The sequence below is a fragment of the Amblyomma maculatum genome, unplaced genomic scaffold (genome assembly GCF_055883805.1).
Source record: "Amblyomma maculatum isolate TAMU_Amacu unplaced genomic scaffold, ASM5588380v1 scaffold_22, whole genome shotgun sequence".
Classification (NCBI taxonomy): domain Eukaryota; kingdom Metazoa; phylum Arthropoda; class Arachnida; order Ixodida; family Ixodidae; genus Amblyomma; species Amblyomma maculatum.
The window spans coordinates 1,451,172-1,475,737 of record NW_028146747.1 but is presented as its reverse complement, the minus strand read 5'-3'; the positions used below and the strand labels follow the sequence as shown (position 1 = coordinate 1,475,737).

At 50.0% G+C, this 24,566-nt stretch overlaps 1 protein-coding gene across 2 annotated transcripts in view; it reads right to left on the bottom strand.

Annotated features, from left to right (window-relative positions):
- The window catches only part of LOC146171469 (protein croquemort-like), a 238,867-nt gene that overhangs the window by 113,614 nt on the left and 100,687 nt on the right, over positions 1 to 24,566 (bottom strand). The window contains exon 11 of one of the 2 annotated variants that reach the window (XM_084586514.1): positions 22,374 to 22,459. The exons of the other annotated variant lie outside the window; for it this stretch is intronic. Within the exon in view, the coding sequence (XP_084442640.1) occupies positions 22,396 to 22,459 (64 nt within the window). The 3' untranslated portion in view covers positions 22,374 to 22,395. Of the gene's footprint in view, positions 1 to 22,373; positions 22,460 to 24,566 lie in introns of those variants that run through there. 2 annotated transcript variants of the gene reach the window in all.

Sequence of the window (24,566 nt, the reverse complement as noted above, 5' to 3'; positions counted from 1 at the left end):
AGAGATACTCGCTACAGACGTGGCTATCATCTTTGCACAGTGAGCAACATCTGTCCCGCTGTTTTCCTGTGGCTACGCGCAACGCTATTCCTGACACTTTGGCAGCAGCAGCGGACACGCGTACAACCGACTGAAGCGGCTATCTACCATTTTTCAGCACTTTCATCGACGCATCGGCACGTGCCATCGTGGAGAGATACTCGCTACAGACGTGGCTATCATCTTTGCACAGTGAGCAACATCTGTCCCGCTGTTTTCCTGTGGCTACACGCAACGCTATTCCTGACACTTTGGCAGCAGCAGCGGACACGCGTACAACCAACTGAAGCGGCTATCGACCATTTTTCAGCACTTTCATCGACGCATCGGCACGTGCCATCGTGGAGAGATACTCGCTACAGACGTGGCTATCATCTTTGCACAGTGAGCAACATCTGTCCCGCTGTTTTCCTGTGGCTACGCGCAACGCTATTCCTGACACTTTGGCAGCAGCAGCGGACACGCGTACAACCAACTGAAGCGGCTATCTACCATTTTTCAGCACTTTCATCGACGCATCGGCACGTGCCATCGTGGAGAGATACTTGCTACAGACGTGACTATCATCTTTGCACAGTGAGCAACATCTGTCCCGCTGTTTTCCTGTGGCTACGCGCAACGCTATTCCTGACACTTTGGCAGCAGCAGCGGACACGCGTACAACCAACTGAAGTGGCTATCTACCATTTTTCAGCACTTTCATCGACGCATCGGCACGTGCCATCGTGGAGAGATACTCGCTACAGACGTGGCTATCATCTTTGCACAGTGAGCAACATCTGTCCCGCTGTTTTCCTGTGGCTACGCGCAACGCTATTCCTGACACTTTGGCAGCAGCAGCGGACACGCGTACAACCAACTGAAGCGGCTATCTACCATTTTTCAGCACTTTCATCGACGCATCGGCACGTGCCATCGTGGAGAGATACTCGCTACAGACGTGGCTATCATATTTGCACAGTGAGCGACATCTGTCCCGCTGTTTTCCTGTGGCTACGCGCAACGCTATTCCTGACACTTTGGCAGCAGAAGCGGACACGCGTACAACCAACTGAAGCGGCTATCTACCATTTTTCAGCACTTTCATCGACGCATCGGCACGTGCCATCGTGGAGAGATACTCGCTACAGACGTGGCTATCATCTTTGCACAGTGAGCAACATCTGTTCCGCTGTTTTCCTGTGGCTACGCGCAACGCTATTCCTGACACTTTGGCAGCAGCAGCGGACACGCGTACAACCAACTGAAGCGCCTATCTACCATTTTTCAGCACTTTCATCCACGCATCGGCACGTGCCATCGTGGAGAGATACTCGCTACAGACGTGGCTATCATCTTTGCACAGTGAGCAACATCTGTCCCGCTGTTTTCCTGTGGCTACGCGCAACGCTATTCCTGACACTTTGGCAGCAGCAGCGGACACGCGTACAACCAACTGAAGCGGCTATCTACCATTTTTCAGCACTTTCATCGACGCATCGGCACGTGCCATCGTGGAGAGATACTCGCTACAGACGTGGCTATCATCTTTGCACAGTGAGCAACATCTGTCCCGCTGTTTTCCTGTGGCTACGCGCAACGCTATTCCTGACACTTTGGCAGCAGCAGCGGACACGCGTACAACCAACTGAAGCGGTTATCTACCATTTTTCAGCACTTTCATCGACGCATCGGCACGTGCCATCGTGGAGAGATACTCGCTACAGACGTGGCTATCATCTTTGCACAGTGAGCAACATCTGTCCCGCTGTTTTCCTGTGGCTACGCGCAACGCTATTCCTGACACTTTGGCAGCAGCAGCGGACACGCGTACAACCAACTGAAGCGGTTATCTACCATTTTTCAGCACTTTCATCGACGCATCGGCACGTGCCATCGTGGAGAGATACTCGCTACAGACGTGGCTATCATCTTTGCACAGTGAGCAACATCTGTCCCGCTGTTTTCTTGTGGCTACGCGCAACGCTATTCCTGACACTTTGGCAGCAGCAGCGGACACGCGTACAACCAACTGAAGCGGCTATCTACCATTTTTCAGCACTTTCATCGACGCATCGGCACGTGCCCTCGTGGAGAGATACTCGCTACAGACGTGGCTATCATCTTTGCACAGTGAGCAACATCTGTCCCGCTGTTTTCCTGTGGCTACGCGCAACGCTATTCCTGACACTTTGGCAGCAGCAGCGGACACGCATACAACCAACTGAAGCGGCTATCTACCATTTTTCAGCCCTTTCATCGACGCATCGGCACGTGCCATCGTGGAGAGATACTCGCTACAGACGTGGCTATCATCTTTGCACAGTGAGCAATATCTGTCCCGCTGTTTTCCTGTGGCTACGCGCAACGCTATTCCTGACACTTTGGCAGCAGCAGCGGACACGCGTACAACCAACTGAAGCGGCTATCTACCATTTTTCAGCACTTTCATCGACGCATCGGCACGTGCCATCGTGGAGAGATACTCGCTACAGACGTGGCTATCATCTTTGCACAGTGAGCAACATCTGTCCCGCTGTTTTCCTGTGGCTACGCGCGACGCTATTCCTGACACTTTGGCAGCAGCAGCGGACACGTGTACAACCAACTGAAGCGGCTATCTACCATTTTTCAGCACTTTCATCGACGCATCGGCACGTGCCATCGTGGAGAGATACTCGCTACAGACGTGGCTATCATCTTTGCACAGTGAGCAACATCTGTCCCGCTGTTTTCCTGTGGCTACGCGCGACGCTATTCCTGACATTTTGGCAGCAGCAGCGGACACGCGTACAACCAACTGAAGCGGCTATCTACCATTTTTCAGCACTTTCATCGACGCATCGGCATGTGCCATCGTGGAGAGATACTCGCTACAGACGTGGCTATCATCTTTGCACAGTGAGCAACATCTGTCCCGCTGTTTTCCTGTGGCTACGCGCAACGCTATTCCTGACACTTTGGCAGCAGCAGCGGACACGCGTACAACCAACTGAAGCGGCTATCTACCATTTTTCAGCACTTTCATCGACGCATCGGCACGTGCCATCGTGGAGAGATACTCGCTACAGACGTGGCTATCATCTTTGCACAGTTAGCAACATCTGTTCCGCTGTTTTCCTGTGGCTACGCGCAACGCTATTCCTGACACTTTGGCAGCAGCAGCGGACACGCGTACAACCAACTGAAGCGCCTATCTACCATTTTTCAGCACTTTCATCAACGCATCGGCACGTGCCATCGTGGAGAGATACTCGCTACAGACGTGGCTATCATCTTTGCACAGTGAGCGACATCTGTCCCGCTGTTTTCCTGTGGCTACGCGCAACGCTATTCCTGACACTTTGGCAGCAGCAGCGGACACGCGTACAACCAACTGAAGCGGCTATCTACCATTTTTCAGCACTTTCATCGACGCATCGGCACGTGCTATCGTGGAGAGATACTCGCTACAGACGTGGCTATCATATTTGCACAGTGAGCGACATCTGTCCCGCTGTTTTCCTGTGGCTACGCCCAACGCTATTCCTGACACTTTGGCATCAGCAGCGGACACGCGTACAACCAACTGAAGCGGCTATCTACCATTTTTCAGCACTTTCATCGACGCATCGGCACGTGCCATCGTGGAGAGATACTCGCTACAGACGTGGCTATCATCTTTGCACAGTGAGCAACATCTGTCCCGCTGTTTTCCTGTGGCTACGCGCGACGCTATTCCTGACATTTTGGCAGCAGCAGCGGACACGCGTACAACCAACTGAAGCGGCTATCTACCATTTTTCAGCACTTTCATCGACGCATCGGCATGTGCCATCGTGGAGAGATACTCGCTACAGACGTGGCTATCATCTTTGCACAGTGAGCAACATCTGTCCCGCTGTTTTCCTGTGGCTACGCGCAACGCTATTCCTGACACTTTGGCAGCAGCAGCGGACACGCGTACAACCAACTGAAGCGGCTATCTACCATTTTTCAGCACTTTCATCGACGCATCGGCACGTGCCATCGTGGAGAGATACTCGCTACAGACGTGGCTATCATCTTTGCACAGTTAGCAACATCTGTTCCGCTGTTTTCCTGTGGCTACGCGCAACGCTATTCCTGACACTTTGGCAGCAGCAGCGGACACGCGTACAACCAACTGAAGCGCCTATCTACCATTTTTCAGCACTTTCATCCACGCATCGGCACGTGCCATCGTGGAGAGATACTCGCTACAGACGTGGCTATCATCTTTGCACAGTGAGCGACATCTGTCCCGCTGTTTTCCTGTGGCTACGCGCAACGCTATTCCTGACACTTTGGCAGCAGCAGCGGACACGCGTACAACCAACTGAAGCGGCTATCTACCATTTTTCAGCACTTTCATCGACGCATCGGCACGTGCTATCGTGGAGAGATACTCGCTACAGACGTGGCTATCATATTTGCACAGTGAGCGACATCTGTCCCGCTGTTTTCCTGTGGCTACGCGCAACGCTATTCCTGACACTTTGGCAGCAGCAGCGGACACGCGTACAACCAACTGAAGCGCCTATCTACCATTTTTCAGCACTTTCATCAACGCATCGGCACGTGCCATCGTGGAGAGATACTCGCTACAGACGTGGCTATCATCTTTGCACAGTGAGCGACATCTGTCCCGCTGTTTTCCTGTGGCTACGCGCAACGCTATTCCTGACACTTTGGCAGCAGCAGCGGACACGCGTACAACCAACTGAAGCGGCTATCTACCATTTTTCAGCACTTTCATCGACGCATCGGCACGTGCTATCGTGGAGAGATACTCGCTACAGACGTGGCTATCATATTTGCACAGTGAGCGACATCTGTCCCGCTGTTTTCCTGTGGCTACGCCCAACGCTATTCCTGACACTTTGGCATCAGCAGCGGACACGCGTACAACCAACTGAAGCGGCTATCTACCATTTTTCAGCACTTTCATCGACGCATCGGCACGTGCCATCGTGGAGAGATACTCGCTACAGACGTGGCTATCATCTTTGCACAGTGAGCAACATCTGTCCCGCTGTTTTCCTGTGGCTACGCGCGACGCTATTCCTGACATTTTGGCAGCAGCAGCGGACACGCGTACAACCAACTGAAGCGGCTATCTACCATTTTTCAGCACTTTCATCGACGCATCGGCATGTGCCATCGTGGAGAGATACTCGCTACAGACGTGGCTATCATCTTTGCACAGTGAGCAACATCTGTCCCGCTGTTTTCCTGTGGCTACGCGCAACGCTATTCCTGACACTTTGGCAGCAGCAGCGGACACGCGTACAACCAACTGAAGCGGCTATCTACCATTTTTCAGCACTTTCATCGACGCATCGGCACGTGCCATCGTGGAGAGATACTCGCTACAGACGTGGCTATCATCTTTGCACAGTTAGCAACATCTGTTCCGCTGTTTTCCTGTGGCTACGCGCAACGCTATTCCTGACACTTTGGCAGCAGCAGCGGACACGCGTACAACCAACTGAAGCGCCTATCTACCATTTTTCAGCACTTTCATCCACGCATCGGCACGTGCCATCGTGGAGAGATACTCGCTACAGACGTGGCTATCATCTTTGCACAGTGAGCGACATCTGTCCCGCTGTTTTCCTGTGGCTACGCGCAACGCTATTCCTGACACTTTGGCAGCAGCAGCGGACACGCGTACAACCAACTGAAGCGGCTATCTACCATTTTTCAGCACTTTCATCGACGCATCGGCACGTGCTATCGTGGAGAGATACTCGCTACAGACGTGGCTATCATATTTGCACAGTGAGCGACATCTGTCCCGCTGTTTTCCTGTGGCTACGCCCAACGCTATTCCTGACACTTTGGCAGCAGCAGCGGACACGCGTACAACCAACTGAAGCGGCTATCTACCATTTTTCAGCACTTTCATCGACGCATCGGCACGTGCCATCGTGGAGAGATACTCGCTACAGACGTGGCTATCATCTTTGCACAGTGAGCAACATCTGTCCCGCTGTTTTCCTGTGGCTACGCGCAACGGTATTCCTGACACTTTGGCAGCAGCAGCGGACACGCGTACAACCAACTGAAGCGGCTATCTACCATTTTTCAGCACATTCATCGACGCATCGGCACGTGCCATCGTGGAGAGATACTCGCTACAGACGTGGCTATCATCTTTGCACAGTGAGCAACATCTGTCCCGCTGTTTTCCAGTGGCTACGCGCAACGCTATTCCTGACACTTTGGCAGCAGCAGCGGACACGCGTACAACCAACTGAAGCGGCTATCTACCATTTTTCAGCACTTTCATCGACGCATCGGCACGTGCCATCGTGGAGAGATACTCGTTACAGACGTGGCTATCATCTTTGCACAGTGAGCAACATCTGTCCCGCTGTTTTCCTGTGGCTACGCGCAACGCTATTCCTGACACTTTGGCTGCAGCAGCGGACACGCGTACAACCAACTGAAGCGGCTATCTACCATTTTTCAGCACTTTCATCGACGCTTCGGCACGTGCCATCGTGGAGAGATACTCGCTACAGACGTGGCTATCATCTTTGCACAGTGAGCAACATCTGTCCCGCTGTTTTCCTGTGGCTACGCGCAACGCTATTCCTGACACTTTGGCAGCAGCAGCGGACACGCGTACAACCAACTGAAGCGGCTATCTACCATTTTTCAGCACTTTCATCGACGCATCGGCACGTGCCATTGTGGAGAGATACTCGCTACAGACGTGGCTATCATCTTTGCACAGTGAGCAACATCTGCCCCGCTGTTTTCCTGTGGCTACGCGCAACGCTATTCCTCACACTTTGGCAGCAGCAGCGGACACGCGTACAACCAACTGAAGCGGCTATCTACCATTTTTCAGCCCTTTCATCGACGCATCGGCACGTGCCATCGTGGAGAGATACTCGCTACAGACGTGGCTATCATCTTTGCACAGTGAGCAACATCTGTCCCGCTGTTTTCCTGTGGCTACGCGCAACGCTATTCCTGACACTGGCAGCAGCAGCGGACACGCGTACAACCAACTGAAGCGGTTATCTACCATTTTTCAGCACTTTCATCGACGCATCGGCACGTGCCATCGTGGAGAGATACTCGCTACAGACGTGGCTATCATCTTTGCACAGTGAGCAACATCTGTCCCGCTGTTTTCCTGTGGCTACGCGCAACGCTATTCCTGACACTTTGGCAGCAGCAGCGGACACGCGTACAACCAACTGAAGCGGCTATCTACCATTTTTCAGCACTTTCAGCGACGCATCGGCACGTGCCATCGTGGAGAGATACTCGCTACAGACGTGGCTATCATCTTTGCACAGTGAGCAACATCTGCCCCGCTGTTTTCCTGTGGCTACGCACAACGCTATTCCTGACACTTTGGCATCAGCAGCGGACACGCGTACAACCAACTGAAGCGGCTATCTACCATTTTTCAGCACTTTCATCGACGCATCGGCACGTGCCATCGTGGAGAGATACTCATTACAGACGTGGCTATCATCTTTGCACAGTGAGCAACATCTGTCCCGCTGTTTTCCTGTGGCTACGCGCAACGCTATTCCTGACACTTTGGCTGCAGCAGCGGACACGCGTACAACCCACTGAAGCGGCTATCTACCATTTTTCAGCACTTTCATCGACGCTTCGGCACGTGCCATCGTGGAGAGATACTCGCTACAGACGTGGCTATCATCTTTGCACAGTGAGCAACATCTGTCCCGCTGTTTTCCTGTGGCTACGCGCAACTCAGCAGCAGCGGACACGCGTACAACCAACTGAAGCGGCTATCTACCATTTTTCAGCACTTTCATCGACGCATCGGCACGTGCCATCGTAGAGAGATACTCGCTACAGACGTGGCTATCATCTTTGCACAGTGAGCAACATCTGTCCCGCTGTTTTCCTGTGGCTACGCGCAACGCTATTCCTGACACTGGCAGCAGCAGCGGACACGCGTACAACGAACTGAAGCGGTTATCTACCATTTTTCAGCACTTTCATCGACGCATCGGCACGTGCCATCGTGGAGAGATACTCGCTACAGACGTGGCTATCATCTTTGCACAGTGAGCAACATCTGTCCCACTGTTTTCCTGTGGCTACGCGCAACGCTATTCCTGACACTTTGGCAGCAGCAGCGGACACGCGTACAACCAACTGAAGCGGCTATCTACCATTTTTCAGCACTTTCATCGACGCATCGGCACGTGCCATCGTGGAGAGATACTCGCTACAGACGTGGCTATCATCTTTGCACAGTGAGCAACATCTGTCCCGCTGTTTTCCTGTGGCTACGCGCAACGCTATTCCTGACACTTTGGCAGCAGCAGCGGACACGCGTACAACCAACTGAAGCGGCTATCTACCATTTTTCAGCACTTTCATCGACGCATCGGCACGTGCAATCGTGGAGAGATACTCGCTACAGACGAGGCTATCATCTTTGCACAGTGAGCAACATCTGTCCCGCTGTTTTCCTGTGGCTACGCGCAACGCTATTCCTGACACTTTGGCAGCAGCAGCGGACACGCGTACAACCAACTGAAGCGGCTATCTACCATTTTTCAGCACTTTCATCGACGCATCGGCACGTGCCATCGTGGAGAGATACTCGCTACAGACGTGCCTATCATCTTTGCACTGTGAGCAACATCTGTTCCGCTGTTTTCCTGTGGCTACGCGCAACGCTATTCCTGACACTTTGGCAGCAGCAGCGGACACGCGTACAACCAACTGAAGCGCCTATCTACCATTTTTCAGCACTTTCATCCACGCATCGGCACGTGCCATCGTGGAGAGATACTCGCTACAGACGTGGCTATCATCTTTGCACAGTGAGCGACATCTGTCCCGCTGTTTTCCTGTGGCTACGCGCAACGCTATTCCTGACACTTTGGCAGCAGCAGCGGACACGCGTACAACCAACTGAAGCGGCTATCTACCATTTTTCAGCACTTTCATCGACGCATCGGCACGTGCCATCGTGGAGAGATACTCGCTACAGACGTGGCTATCATATTTGCACAGTGAGCGACATCTGTCCCGCTGTTTTCCTGTGGCTACGCCCAACGCTATTCCTGACACTTTGGCAGCAGCAGCGGACACGCGTACAACCAACTGAAGCGGCTATCTACCATTTTTCAGCACTTTCATCGACGCATCGGCACGTGCCATCGTGGAGAGATACTCGCTACAGACGTGGCTATCATCTTTGCACAGTGAGCAACATCTGTCCCGCTGTTTTCCTGTGGCTACGCGCAACGCTATTCCTGACACTTTGGCAGCAGCAGCGGACACGCGTACAACCAACTGAAGCGGCTATCTACCATTTTTCAGCACTTTCATCCACGCATCGGCACGTGCCATCGTGGAGAGGTACTCGCTACAGACGTGGCTATCATCTTTGCACAGTGAGCAACATCTGTCCCGCTGTTTTCCTGTGGCTACGCGCAACGCTATTCCTGACACTTTGGCAGCAGCAGCGGACACGCGTACAACCAACTGAAGCGGCTATCTACCATTTTTCAGCACATTCATCGACGCATCGGCACGTGCCATCGTGGAGAGATACTCGCTACAGACGTGGCTATCATCTTTGCACAGTGAGCAACATCTGTCCCGCTGTTTTCCAGTGGCTACGCGCAACGCTATTCCTGACACTTTGGCAGCAGCAGCGGACACGCGTACAACCAACTGAAGCGGCTATCTACCATTTTTCAGCACTTTCATCGACGCATCGGCACGTGCCATCGTGGAGAGATACTCGTTACAGACGTGGCTATCATCTTTGCACAGTGAGCAACATCTGTCCCGCTGTTTTCCTGTGGCTACGCGCAACGCTATTCCTGACACTTTGGCTGCAGCAGCGGACACGCGTACAACCAACTGAAGCGGCTATCTACCATTTTTCAGCACTTTCATCGACGCTTCGGCACGTGCCATCGTGGAGAGATACTCGCTACAGACGTGGCTATCATCTTTGCACAGTGAGCAACACCTGTCCCGCTGTTTTCCTGTGGCTACGCGCAACGCTATTCCTGACACTTTGGCAGCAGCAGCGGACACGCGTACAACCAACTGAAGCGGCTATCTACCATTTTTCAGCACTTTCATCGACGCATCGGCACGTGCCATTGTGGAGAGATACTCGCTACAGACGTGGCTATCATCTTTGCACAGTGAGCAACATCTGTCCCGCTGTTTTCCTGTGGCTACGCGCAACGCTATTCCTGACACTTTGGCAGCAGCAGCGGACACGCGTACAACCAACTGAAGCGGCTATCTACCATTTTTCAGCACTTTCATCGACGCATCGGCACGTGCCATCGTGGAGAGATACTCGCTACAGACGTGGCTATCATCTTTGCACTGTGAGCAACATCTGTTCCGCTGTTTTCCTGTGGCTACGCGCAACGCTATTCCTGACACTTTGGCAGCAGCAGCGGACACGCGTACAACCAACTGAAGCGCCTATCTACCATTTTTCAGCACTTTCATCCACGCATCGGCACGTGCCATCGTGGAGAGATACTCGCTACAGACGTGGCTATCATCTTTGCACAGTGAGCGACATCTGTCCCGCTGTTTTCCTGTGGCTACGCGCAACGCTATTCCTGACACTTTGGCAGCAGCAGCGGACACGCGTACAACCAACTGAAGCGGCTATCTACCATTTTTCAGCACTTTCATCGACGCATCGGCACGTGCCATCGTGGAGAGATACTCGCTACAGACGTGGCTATCATATTTGCACAGTGAGCGACATCTGTCCCGCTGTTTTGCTGTGGCTACGCCCAACGCTATTCCTGACACTTTGGCAGCAGCAGCGGACACGCGTACAACCAACTGAAGCGGCTATCTACCATTTTTCAGCACTTTCATCGACGCATCGGCACGTGCCATCGTGGAGAGATACTCGCTACAGACGTGGCTATCATCTTTGCACAGTGAGCAACATCTGTCCCGCTGTTTTCCTGTGGCTACGCGCAACGCTATTCCTGACACTTTGGCAGCAGCAGCGGACACGCGTACAACCAACTGAAGCGGCTATCTACCATTTTTCAGCACTTTCATCCACGCATCAGCACGTGCCATCGTGGAGAGGTACTCGCTACAGACGTGGCTATCATCTTTGCACAGTGAGCAACATCTGTCCCGCTGTTTTCCTGTGGCTACGCGCAACGCTATTCCTGACACTTTGGCAGCAGCAGCGGACACGCGTACAACCAACTGAAGCGGCTATCTACCATTTTTCAGCACATTCATCGACGCTTCGGCACGTGCCATCGTGGAGAGATACTCGCTACAGACGTGGCTATCATCTTTGCACAGTGAGCAACATCTGTCCCGCTGTTTTCCAGTGGCTACGCGCAACGCTATTCCTGACACTTTGGCAGCAGCAGCGGACACGCGTACAACCAACTGAAGCGGCTATCTACCATTTTTCAGCACTTTCATCGACGCATCGGCACGTGCCATCGTGGAGAGATACTCGTTACAGACGTGGCTATCATCTTTGCACAGTGAGCAACATCTGTCCCGCTGTTTTCCTGTGGCTACGCGCAACGCTATTCCTGACACTTTGGCTGCAGCAGCGGACACGCGTACAACCAACTGAAGCGGCTATCTACCATTTTTCAGCACTTTCATCGACGCTTCGGCACGTGCCATCGTGGAGAGATACTCGCTACAGACGTGGCTATCATCTTTGCACAGTGAGCAACATCTGTCCCGCTGTTTTCCTGTGGCTACGCGCAACGCTATTCCTGACACTTTGGCAGCAGCAGCGGACACGCGTACAACCAACTGAAGCGGCTATCTACCATTTTTCAGCACTTTCATCGACGCATCGGCACGTGCCATTGTGGAGAGATACTCGCTACAGACGTGGCTATCATCTTTGCACAGTGAGCAACATCTGTCCCGCTGTTTTCCTGTGGCTACGCGCAACGCTATTCCTGACACTTTGGCAGCAGCAGCGGACACGCGTACAACCAACTGAAGCGGCTATCTACCATTTTTCAGCCCTTTCATCGACGCATCGGCACGTGCCATCGTGGAGAGATACTCGCTACAGACGTGGCTATCATCTTTGCACAGTGAGCAACATCTGTCCCGCTGTTTTCCTGTGGCTACGCGCAACGCTATTCCTGACACTGGCAGCAGCAGCGGACACGCGTACAACCAACTGAAGCGGTTATCTACCATTTTTCAGCACTTTCATCGACGCATCGGCACGTGCCATCGTGGAGAGATACTCGCTACAGACGTGGCTATCATCTTTGCACAGTGAGCAACATCTGTCCCGCTGTTTTCCTGTGGCTACGCGCAACGCTATTCCTGACACTTTGGCAGCAGCAGCGGACACGCGTACAACCAACTGAAGCGGCTATCTACCATTTTTCAGCACTTTCAGCGACGCATCGGCACGTGCCATCGTGGAGAGATACTCGCTACAGACGTGGCTATCATCTTTGCACAGTGAGCAACATCTGCCCCGCTGTTTTTCTGTGGCTACGCGCAACGCTATTCCTGACACTTTGGCATCAGCAGCGGACACGCGTACAACCAACTGAAGCGGCTATCTACCATTTTTCAGCACTTTCATCGACGCATCGGCACGTGCCATCGTGGAGAGATACTCATTACAGACGTGGCTATCATCTTTGCACAGTGAGCAACATCTGTCCCGCTGTTTTCCTGTGGCTACGCGCAACGCTATTCCTGACACTTTGGCTGCAGCAGCGGACACGCGTACAACCCACTGAAGCGGCTATCTACCATTTTTCAGCACTTTCATCGACGCTTCGGCACGTGCCATCGTGGAGAGATACTCGCTACAGACGTGGCTATCATCTTTGCACAGTGAGCAACATCTGTCCCGCTGTTTTCCTGTGGCTACGCGCAACTCAGCAGCAGCGGACACTCGTACAACCAACTGAAGCGGCTATCTACCATTTTTCAGCACTTTCATCGAAGCATCGGCACGTGCCATCGTAGAGAGATACTCGCTACAGACGTGGCTATCATCTTTGCACAGTGAGCAACATCTGTCCCGCTGTTTTCCTGTGGCTACGCGCAACGCTATTCCTGACACTGGCAGCAGCAGCGGACACGCGTACAACCAACTGAAGCGGTTATCTACCATTTTTCAGCACTTTCATCGACGCATCGGCACGTGCCATCGTGGAGAGATACTCGCTACAGACGTGGCTATCATCTTTGCACAGTGAGCAACATCTGTCCCGCTGTTTTCCTGTGGCTACGCGCAACGCTATTCCTGACACTTTGGCAGCAGCAGCGGACACGCGTACAACCAACTGAAGCGGCTATCTACCATTTTTCAGCACTTTCATCGACGCATCGGCACGTGCCATCGTGGAGAGATACTCGCTACAGACGTGGCTATCATCTTTGCACAGTGAGCAACATCTGTCCCGCTGTTTTCCTGTGGCTACGCGCAACGCTATTCCTGACACTTTGGCAGCAGCAGCGGACACGCGTACAACCAACTGAAGCGGCTATCTACCATTTTTCAGCACTTTCATCGACGCATCGGCACGTGCAATCGTGGAGAGATACTCGCTACAGACGAGGCTATCATCTTTGCACAGTGAGCAACATCTGTCCCGCTGTTTTCCTGTGGCTACGCGCAACGCTATTCCTGACACTTTGGCAGCAGCAGCGGACACGCGTACAACCAACTGAAGCGGCTATCTACCATTTTTCAGCACTTTCATCGACGCATCGGCACGTGCCATCGTGGAGAGATACTCGCTACAGACGTGGCTATCATCTTTGCACAGTGAGCAACATCTGTCCCGCTGTTTTCCTGTGGCTACGCGCAACGCTATTCCTGACACTTTGGCAGCAGCAGCGGACACGCGTACAACCAACTGAAGCGACTATCTACCATTTTTCAGCACTTTCATCGACGCATCGGCACGTGCCATCGTGGAGAGATACTCGCTACAGACGTGGCTATCATCTTTGCACAGTGAGCAACATCTGTCCCGCTGTTTTCCTGTGGCTACGCGCAACGCTATTCCTGACACTTTGGCAGCAGCAGCGGACACGCGTACAACCAACTGAAGCGGCTATCTACCATTGTTCAGCACTTTCAGCGACGCATCGGCACGTGCCATCGTGGAGAGATACTCGCTACAGACGTGGCTATCATCTTTGCACAGTGAGCAACATCTGCCCCGCTGTTTTCCTGTGGCTACGCGCAACGCTATTCCTGACACTTTGGCATCAGCAGCGGACACGCGTACAACCAACTGAAGCGGCTATCTACCATTTTTCAGCACTTTCATCGACGCATCGGCACGTGCCATCGTGGAGAGATACTCGCTACAGACGTGGCTATCATCTTTGCACAGTGAGCAACATCTGTCCCGCTGTTTTCCTGTGGCTACTCGCAACGCTATTCCTGACACTTTGGCAGCAGCAGCGGACACGCGTACAACCAAGTGAAGCGGCTATCTACCATTTTTCAGCACTTTCATCGACGCATCGGCACGTGCCATCGTGGAGAGATACTCGCTACAGACGTGGCTATCATCTTTGCACAGTGAGCAACATCTGTCCCGCCGTTTTCCTGTGGCTACGCGCAACGCTATTCCTGACACTTTGGCAGCAGCAGCGGACACGCGTACAACCAACTGAAGCGGTTATCTACCATTTTTCAGCACTTTCATCTGTGCTGTTATCATCTGTTTTGGTTTGGCTTGGCTTGGCTGGCAGCTGCGACTGCGATAGTGGCGCTAGTGTATCTGTGGCGCAAGTGTGGCGCAAGTGTATAAAAGCGGAGTGCGAGAATAAACGGGGGTTCATTTCGTCGCTTGGGAGCTCGGTGTCTGGACTGCTTTCTCTGGCAGCGTTCCGGCGCGGGTGCAACGGCGCCCCCCCTGCCTGGGCTAACACGATATGGTGTCAGAAGTGGGATTTCATCGGTTTCTGGTAAAAACCGATGAAGTCTTGCAAGGTGCAGGAGGCAGTAAGCTTAACGCACTAGGCAAATTCGTAGCAGAGATCGCATGGAAAGACAAAACTGTGTACCAAACATGCTACGTTGTCAGTCCGTTACGCGACGTCCTTCTAGGATTACCTGCACTTGAGGTCTTAGGTATCGTGAAATTTACAGACGCGGTCGACTCGGGAAACCTGCAGTACGAGACGCGTTTTCCAGAAATGTTCCGAGGTCTAGGTACGATGCCAGGGCAGTACACCATCAGGCTACAAGCTGGCGCTATCCCGCATGCCATAAGCGCTCCACGCTGGGTACCAATTCCCCTGAGGGAGTCCCTGAAGCGCGAAATAGATAAAATGGAGCGGTTAGGCATAATCAGGAAAGTGGATGGGCCGGAGTGCTTCCGGAGTGCTTCAGATAACGAGCAGCAGTGATCTTGAAAAGATTGTTTAACTGGTTTGGGTGACGCCCTAATCGTTGCATTGCAGATGAAGCTATGTGATGTTAAGAAGATAGTGAGAGACCGGAAAGCGTGGCGTGACATGGTCCATAGGGTCACGAAGAGTCGGACACGACTGAACGCCTGAACTGAACTGAACTGAACTAATCGTTTTGATATATAGTCTGATACCAGATGGCGCCACAAGCATCGCCCTTGCCCCTTGTTCGAGAAAAGTACATTTCTTTCTTGCATATAAATGCTCAGTCAGCAAGAAACAAAGAAGACGAAATAACTACACTTTTTGACTGTTTTAGTTTTAAGTTTGATGTAGTGATCGTAACTGAATCGTGGTACCAGGATGATTCAGAAGCACTTCGTGTGCACGGCTATCAAACCTTCCACTTGAATCGCAATGGGAGGATAGGGGGTGGTGTAATGCTGTTAGTGAAAGATGCATTTCAATGCGACATTATTGACTCTTTTTCTGTTATAGCTGATGATTACGAAATGCTAACTTTGAGATGTAATATGACCATTTTTTCTGTGGCATACCGTCCGCCTAAAGGTAGAAATAGTGCTTTTTTTCCGTTTCTTGAAGCATTTCTAAGTTGGGTTAACGAAAACGACTGCAAACTAATTCCCGGCGGAGACTTGAACATTGACCTTCTGCATTCGTCCCCACAAAGTGAAGAATTGTGCTGCACTTTAGAAACTAATGCGTTCACTAATATCATAGAGCAACCCACTCGTATACAGCATGGTACATCCACACTCATAGACATTTTTATCACAAACACTATAAATGTGCCTATCAGTTCAGGAGTTCTTCAAACATATTAGTGACTACTTACCTATATATTTAGTGCTTAGTCATAAAAAGTTCCAATTAAAAGACGCGAAGCGGAGTGTTAATACATATCGGCAGATAAGTGAAAGCACCCTGGAGGTTTTTTATAACTTACTTTCTAAGATATCCTGGGAGAGCGTTCTTTCGAGCACTGATGCGGAGGGGGCTTACAACACCTTCATACACAAACTTATAAATATTTATAATGATTGCTTTTCCTTCAGAACCCACAAACGGCCACGCAAAGCACGCAAACCCTGGATTACTGCAGAATGTATCAAAGCTATAAAGCTGAAAAATATTATTTATCAAAAGTTTTTGAAATACAGAAACAAAACCGATTTAGATGAATTCAAAAAGCACAGAAACAGAACAGTCTCTTACGGAAAACTAAAAGAGAGTACTTTGAAAACCTTTTAGTCCAGGACACAAAGCAAACTCCAGAATTCATTTGGAAAAAATTAAATACGCTCCTAAACCGCCACCCTGATTCAAATGATAACCCCAACGAGATAACTGTAAATGGTACAACTCTTGCTGGAGAAAACATAGCTGTAGCTTTTAATGATTTTTCACATCAGTAGGAAATAGCCATCATGACCCCAGCTGTACAGATTTTATGCCCCAACGAACAGAAGATAGTGCATTTTTATCTCCAGTGACTGCAGATGAGGTCGTGTCTACAATCATGTCTTTAAACAATTCTAATTGTACTGATATAGCTGGCTTACAGATTCGGCCACTTAAGTATGTTACTATTATTATAGCTCCAGTTTTAGAGTATATCATTAATCAAATATTTTCATGCGGTCAATTTCATCGCCGACTCCAAGTGGCTAAAGTTACTACCATTTTTAAAAGTGGTGAGAAATGCAACATGTCTAATTACAGGCCCATTTCAATACTCCCTGTTTTCTCCAAAGTCGTTGAAAAACTAATACACGTTCGAATGAGCTCATTCCTAACCAAGCATCACATCTTGACACAATATCAGTTTGGGTTTACAGAAAAACGATCCACAGAAAGCGCCTTGCTGGCGCAAAAAGAAATCATTCTTAATGCTTTTGAGCGTGAATTTTATACACTTGGAATATTTGTAGACTATTCAAAAGCATTTGACAAAATAAATCACACCACGTTATTAAAAAAATTGGAATATTATGGTTTCAGAGGCTGTTTTCTATCTCTCATTAAGTCTTACCTACAACACCGCCAACAAAGGGTACACATAAATAAATCTTGCTCCAGTTTCAAACCATTATTACACGGCGTTCCGCAGGGAAGTATTCTCGGGCCGCTGCTTTTCAACCTAGACGGCGAGGTCGGGGCGGCAAGGACAGCGAAGCCTTGTCTAGCGTTTTAATCCGGTCACCAACCCAGGCACGCGCTAGAGCCGGCACCGCGGGACGATGATGATGGTATGTACAAATGAAAGAAGATGATGATGGCATGTACAAATGAAAGAAGGTCCACAGAAGGCTCACAATATTAACGACCTTGTTCACATAGATTTAAACACTTCATTTGTTATTTATGCCGACGATACAAGCCTATTTTTCTCACATCACAGTTTACCCCTGCTTGTTAAGAAAGCGAATGAAGTGCTTGATGTACTAGACACTTGGAGCCAAACTAATTCTTTAACTATAAACATCTCGAAGACAAAATCAGTTCTTTTTCGCCCTAAAAATAAGCCAGTTAATTCCAATATTGTCCTTCGACTAGGTCTTTCGGTCATAGAGTTGGTACCAGTTATAAAAACGTTAGGTGTTCTTTTTCAAGAGAATATGCAGTGGAGCGCGCATGCTGACCTTGTTCACTCCAAACTTTCGCGAACAGTAGGTATTCTTGCACGCTTTCGTTATTTTTTGCCAAAGCACATTAAATTGCTCTTATAAAAAATTGGTTCACAGGAAGGGAAAGGCGCAGTAACTGTCACACTTGCTCTGTGGACACCCGAACCGCGCCGTAGGGGAAGGGAGGAAGGTGGGAATGAAAGTGGAAAGAGAGAAAGAGGAGCCGTAGTGGAGGGCTACGGAATAATTTCGACCACCTGGGGATCTTTAACGTGCGCTGACATCGCACAGCACACGGACGCCACTTCGTTTCGCCTCCATCGAAACGCAGCCGCCGCGGTCGGGTTCGAACCCGGGAACTCCGGCACAGTAGTCGGGCGTCTTACCACTGCACCACCCCATGTCCACGCTATCGTATGGTTATTTGGTATGGGGAACAATGACCTACACAAACCTGTCCAAAATCTATCGACTACAGAAAAAAGCTGTAAGAATCATTTCTAATGAACCTTATGACGCACACACAGAACCTATATTTCATGACCTTAGATTAGAACCATTACCGAACCTGTTCAACGCAGTTCTGCTAAAACGTTATCGTACTTATCGCATAAATAGTGACGCTTTCCTTGAAACACTTGCGACACTGACTCCAGTTGAAAAAACGTATGGCACACGAAGCAGTGAGGTTTGGAAGATTCCCCATACCCGTACCAACTATGGCCGCCAAATGTTGATGTACATGCTACCACAATTAAGCTCTTAATTCCTCTGTTAACAAGTCCAGCTAATCTATACAACAGTATATGTCCTCAAATCAAAATATTGTTAACACATGCAGTTCTGTACCACCCAATATTAGTCCTATCCTCTAAATGTACTTTGTAATATATAAAGCCGTCGTTATGTTTATAATGGCTTTTTCTTGTTTTGTTGCGTTTTGTCCGCTGCTGTATTGCACTGTAAGCGGGGTGCTAGCCTTTGTCAAGCCATCGCAGGCTTTTTGCTAGCACCCTGCAGCATCACGAGTACTGTGTAATCAGTGTTGATGCTAAATAAAATTATTTGTATTTGTATTTGTATTTATATCTTGGCTATCAGCGAGCTCAAGTGGACCGGAATGGGGGAATTCAATTCCGGCGACCATTATGTCTTTTATTGTGGGCACGAAACCAGGAGAAGGAATGGGGTCGCTCTCATAGTAAACAAGAATGGGCAAAGCAGTGCTAGGGTACAACCCTAAAAACGACCGATTGATTTCACTTCGGATATAAGGTGGTCCCCCTTTCAACATTACAGTTATCCACGTCTATGCACCAACCACTACTGCTGAAGAAGTTGATGTTGAGAGATTTTATGCTGACCTGCAATGCCTTTTAGACCGCACTTCATCATCAGACGTCCTTTTTCTCATAGGAGACTGAAATGCTAAGGTGGGCAGTGAAGAAATGTCCGGAATTACAGGAAAGTTCGGTCTTGGCGAGTCAAATGAAGCTGGGCAGAGGCTAGTAGAGTTTTGTCAAGAAAACAATTTGGCCGTAGCGAATACTCATTTTCAACAGCACAAGAGGCGCCTAAACACATGGACCTCACCGGACGGTCTGTACACGAATCAGATTGATTATATCCTTTGCCGGCAGAGATGGAGAAGCGCTATACAAGCAGTAAAAACAAGGCCTGGGGCCGATTGTGGCACTGATCATCAGCTTCTTGTTGCCAAATTTAAGCTTCGATTGAGGAAAACGCAGAAAACTAGAAGGCCTTTCAGGTATGATCTGGATCAAGATTCGTCAGAATATGCTGTGGAAGTGAGGAATCGATTTCAAGAATTATATCTAGAAGAGCGAGAGCCTGAAGAGTTGTGGACAGATGTTCGTGATATAATACATGAAGTTGCTACTAAGGTAGTTCCAAAGCAAAAGAAATGCAAGAAAGCAAACTGGTTGTCTGTAGAGGCTTTGCAAATAGCTGAGGAAAGGAGGATGGCAAAAGTTATGGGTGAAAGAGAAAGATACAAGGTTCTCAATGCGGATTTTCAGAGAATAGCAAGGAGAAATAAGAATGCCTTCCTGGGGCCAGATCCCGCGACGGTTCTGTTCGGGAACTGGTTCCTTTCGCCGCTCCTAATTGGTTGCTGCCTCACGTCCGGCGTGACCCCCAAAACATCCGGAGGCGGCTCCACGTCTTTCGCCTACGTCACGGGGCGGGGCCACCGCTCCGAAAGGAACCTTTTTGCCGGCCGACGCAGGAATCGCGACGAGTTGGTCTGCTTTGAGATGGAACCGCTCTGCGCTCGCTGTGGCGCCTCATGGCCGTAGTCGAGCGACGGCGCGCGCCGCGCAGCTGCTTGAGTACGGCCGTGGTATCATTTTTTTTTGTGTGTGTATGTGTTTTTTGGGCAGCGTTTTGCGGGTTTAGTAAACTGACGCAGTAAAAAATAAAAAGAGAAAGAAAAACGAGACAACGCCTTCTACATGTCTCAGGAGGTTTTGCAGCAACACTGGCTAAGGCTGCGTGCCGATCGCGAAGCGAAGTGGGGACGAAGGGGTATGCCGGGCTGCCGTCAGAAGCAAAGGTGCTCTACGCGCTTCGATCGCTACTTTGCGATCTGGAGCTTTCGGTCAACTGCAATGCGACCATTTGAATCCAGCAGTCATAGAGACAAATAATTCGCGTCCGTAAGTGCGGGCTGAGTTTTGCCTCCTTCTACAGCAGCGGAAGGGGAGCAGACGGTGGCTGACTGGGTCGAGTGCGGTAGGATTCCATGTGTCATCGGCTGCGTCCTACATTGACAGCTATTCACGGAAAGGTCGCGCATACTCACGACGCTTGAGCGGCCGATAAGGCTACGGACGCTGCCCCGCTACATAGGCAGGCGCGGACGCGCCGGCGCGGTGGCGGTATCAAGCAGCTCGTTCGTACTCGCAACGGCGGCAGCAACTCCTCCGTCAAAGAGCTAGCGTGATTCGGACTGCATACTACGGGCGTTGTAGACCTCGTTCTTAGGATATTTGCCACTCTGTGCGAAAGGCAGAACTTACAAAAACTTTACAGCGAGCGAGGAAGCAGACGACGCCGCCGCGCGCGCGACACCATCTAGCGGCGAAGGAAGGTACTCAGGAGCCAAGACAATTGCTTGGCAGTTGTTAACAGGATGCTCCTAAAAATATTTCAGTCTGTTATTCACTAGTTTGCATTACTATGTAATTATTAGACTTATTTCGTGCTTAACACCACTTTGGTACAAGTATTTGGTACCAGAAAAAGCCACATGCTCGTGGTAGACACGCCTACGATCTGGCGCCATTGCTGATTGGCCGCTGTCTTTCCCGTCCTCACCGTGAGGTGGCGCCCGCTGCCTTGCTGACGTCAAATTGACGTCATCTTGAAAGAGAACGGTTCCCGAAAGGAACCTCCGCTGGATACGGCCCCTGAACACGCGGTGCCAAGCAGCTGTGGACAACAGCCAATTCAGGAACACAAGAGCTCTTTATAAGACAGTCAAAGGTATCAAACGAAGCTTCTGTGATAAGCTGGGCGTAATAAAGGACAAACGAGGCAGGGACCTCGCTGAAGCGTCAGAGGTAAGGAAGAGGTGGCGAGAATACACAGAACTGTACAAGAAGGACCCAGATGTGAAAACTCAACATAAGACGGTTGTGATCACTGATCTCGAGCCGGGCATCCTGAAGGGTGAAGTTGAATTGACCTTAGCCAGCCTTGCTTGAACAAAGTTAGCGTAATTGATGGCATTCCAGCTGAGTGCTCCAAAACCTTAACAATGGCACTGTTAACGTTGTGTATAAATTATGTCAGCAAATTTGGACAACACTGCAGCGGCAACAGGATTGGAGGAAGTCAGTTTACATCCCCATTCCAAAGAAAGGCAGTGCCAAATATTGTTCAAACTACCGCACGATCTTGTTTATTTCGCATGCTAGCAAGGCGATGGTGAAAACCCTCCAAGGTATGCTGCAGCAGTATTTGGATCGGGAGCCTCCGGAAATGCAAGCTGGGTTTCGCAAGGGCAGAGGAACTAGAGACCAAATTGCCAACCTTCCCTGGATCATGGGAAAAGCAAGAGCTCCAGAAACCCATCTACTTCTGCTTTATTGATTATGCGAAAGCGTTTGACTGCGTAGATCACAGCAGATTGTGGCAAGCTCTCCAAGAGATGGAAGTTCCAATTCACCTCATCTGTCTCCTCAGGAACCTGTATGAAGGACAAGAGGCCACAGTCAGAACTCAGCATGGTCTTAATAATTGGGTCCCGATTGAGAAAGGAGTGAGACAAGGCTACATACTGTCACCCCGCCTATTTAGCCTATATGCTGAGTGCATCATGTGGAAGGCCGGTCTGGACGAGTCTTCGGCAGGAATGAAGATTGCTGGAAAACGTATCAACAACCTTAGATATGCGGATGATACCACTTTAATAACAGAAAGTGAAGTGGAACTCAAGAGACGTCTGATGTGCGTACAAAAAGAGAGTGAGAAGTTTAGGCTTAGACTGAACATTAAAAAGACAAAGATCATGGCGTCTTGCCCTATCAGGTCCTGGAGCATCAAGGGACAAGAAGTGGAAGCCGTGACAGATTTTCTGTTTTTGGGCTCCAAGATTACCTCGGAAGGTGACTGCAGCCATGCAATTAGGAGACGCCTGCTTTTGGGAAAGAGAGCCATGGCTAGCCTTGCCCGCCAAGAGCAGAGACATCAGACTGCCAACCAAGATCCGTATCACTCGTAATGGTCTTTCCAGTTGTGATGTATGGATGCGAGAATTGGACTGTGAAGAAGGCTGACCGCCGAAGAATTGACGCATTTGAATTGTTGTGCTGGCGGAGACTCTTGAGAGTTCCTTAGACTGCCAGAAGATCAAATCAGTCGACATTGTCGACCATGAACCCTGACTGCTCATTGTAGGGTCATATTCTAAAGTAAAAGCTTGGCTACTTTGGTCATCTGATGAGAAGAGAGGAGTCGCTGGAGAAAGCTTTGATGTTGGGAAAGGTTGAGAGTTACCGGAGAAGGCGTATGTCGCGAACGCGATGGTTAGATGGCATCCTCGAGGCAATGCAGATGAAGTTATTGATGTTAGGAAGATAGTGACAGACCGAAAAGCGTGGCGTGACATGGTCCATAGGGTCACGAAGAGTCGGACACCACTGAACGACTGAACAGAATTGACTTCGCTCTGCAGTGGGTATACTCCGGCTGATGACGATGATGATCTTCTCCCGTAGCTGTGGACGTGGGGTATGTAATACATACTGTGTTACCGCGGAAGCCAAGTCATGAGTTCATAGCATCCGCAACATGGCCGCGGATAAGGTCGCGGGTTGGGATAATTATCTGGCACAGACCAATACGGAAAAAAATTATCTGTTTTCCTTGGGTCAGTTTTTTCGGCTCTTTTTGTATGCATCTCATAACGAGCCTCATTTTCCCCATGTCTGTTTCTTCATGTAGCATCTAGCTAACTCATGTATTCGAATAATGTCTTGAATAAGATTGAGGCCGCAAAAAATAACTCCACCTCTTTCGGTGTTTCGCGTAGTTCAACTAAAGAAGCCGCGGAAATGGAGATCTAGCTGCCTGTAGGCATTTTTCTGGAGTTAGCAGCGAGAGCTAATCTCAAAACATTACGCAAAAGAAATCTAGTATACGTCGCTCAAGTACGCATCGTAGAATCGATGCTGTTTTGCCGGGAGGAATCGAAATAATAAGCGCGAAAACAGCACCTCGTAGCAATACTTACTTGCAACAGCTCATCTGTAATGTTGGTCTGGAGTGAAGCGAATTACTGTGGTGACAGACACTGCGCATATTTCCGCGCAGCCTCCGGTTTGTTATCATCCGTCCCAGCGTAACACGGCAACACGCTGGACTGCCTTATCGATAAAACACAGCGCCACCGCTGCGTCACCCGAGGCTTGCGTCACCGACGGCGGCTACAAAAACAGGCTGTCCCGACGGAATGCACGGCTTTTTCATTCCGCTTCGGAGACGAGTGTGGCGTTAGTGTGTTCGTTCGCTACCACTGTTAATCGAATAAACAGTCGTTACGTTTTATTGTTGGGATTCGTCCTTCGGAAGAAACGACATCCCACACTAACATGTGAACCAAATCAAGGTAGAAAATTCTGAAGCGCACGGGACACCACTTAAGGGCGGTATGTGTATAAGTGATGCATGAAGAATAAATCTTTATTAAAAGCAATTGAAAAAAAAAAAGCTGGAATTCAACTTCTGTGGATGCGATTTGCGCGCTATCACGCTAGCCTATTTCGTGAGTAGACGGCCATACACAATAACGCTAGCAGGATTTTGCTGTGACAGTAAATATTTATGCTAAATTTATAAAACTAGATTTCCGCTACAGCCACGTCACGCCACTATCAAATGGCATGTTACCAGCAGGTACCTATTTGAAGTACATGTGAAAGGAAGCTATTTAAAATAGGTATGGAAAAAAAAAGCCTGGCATACAAATAT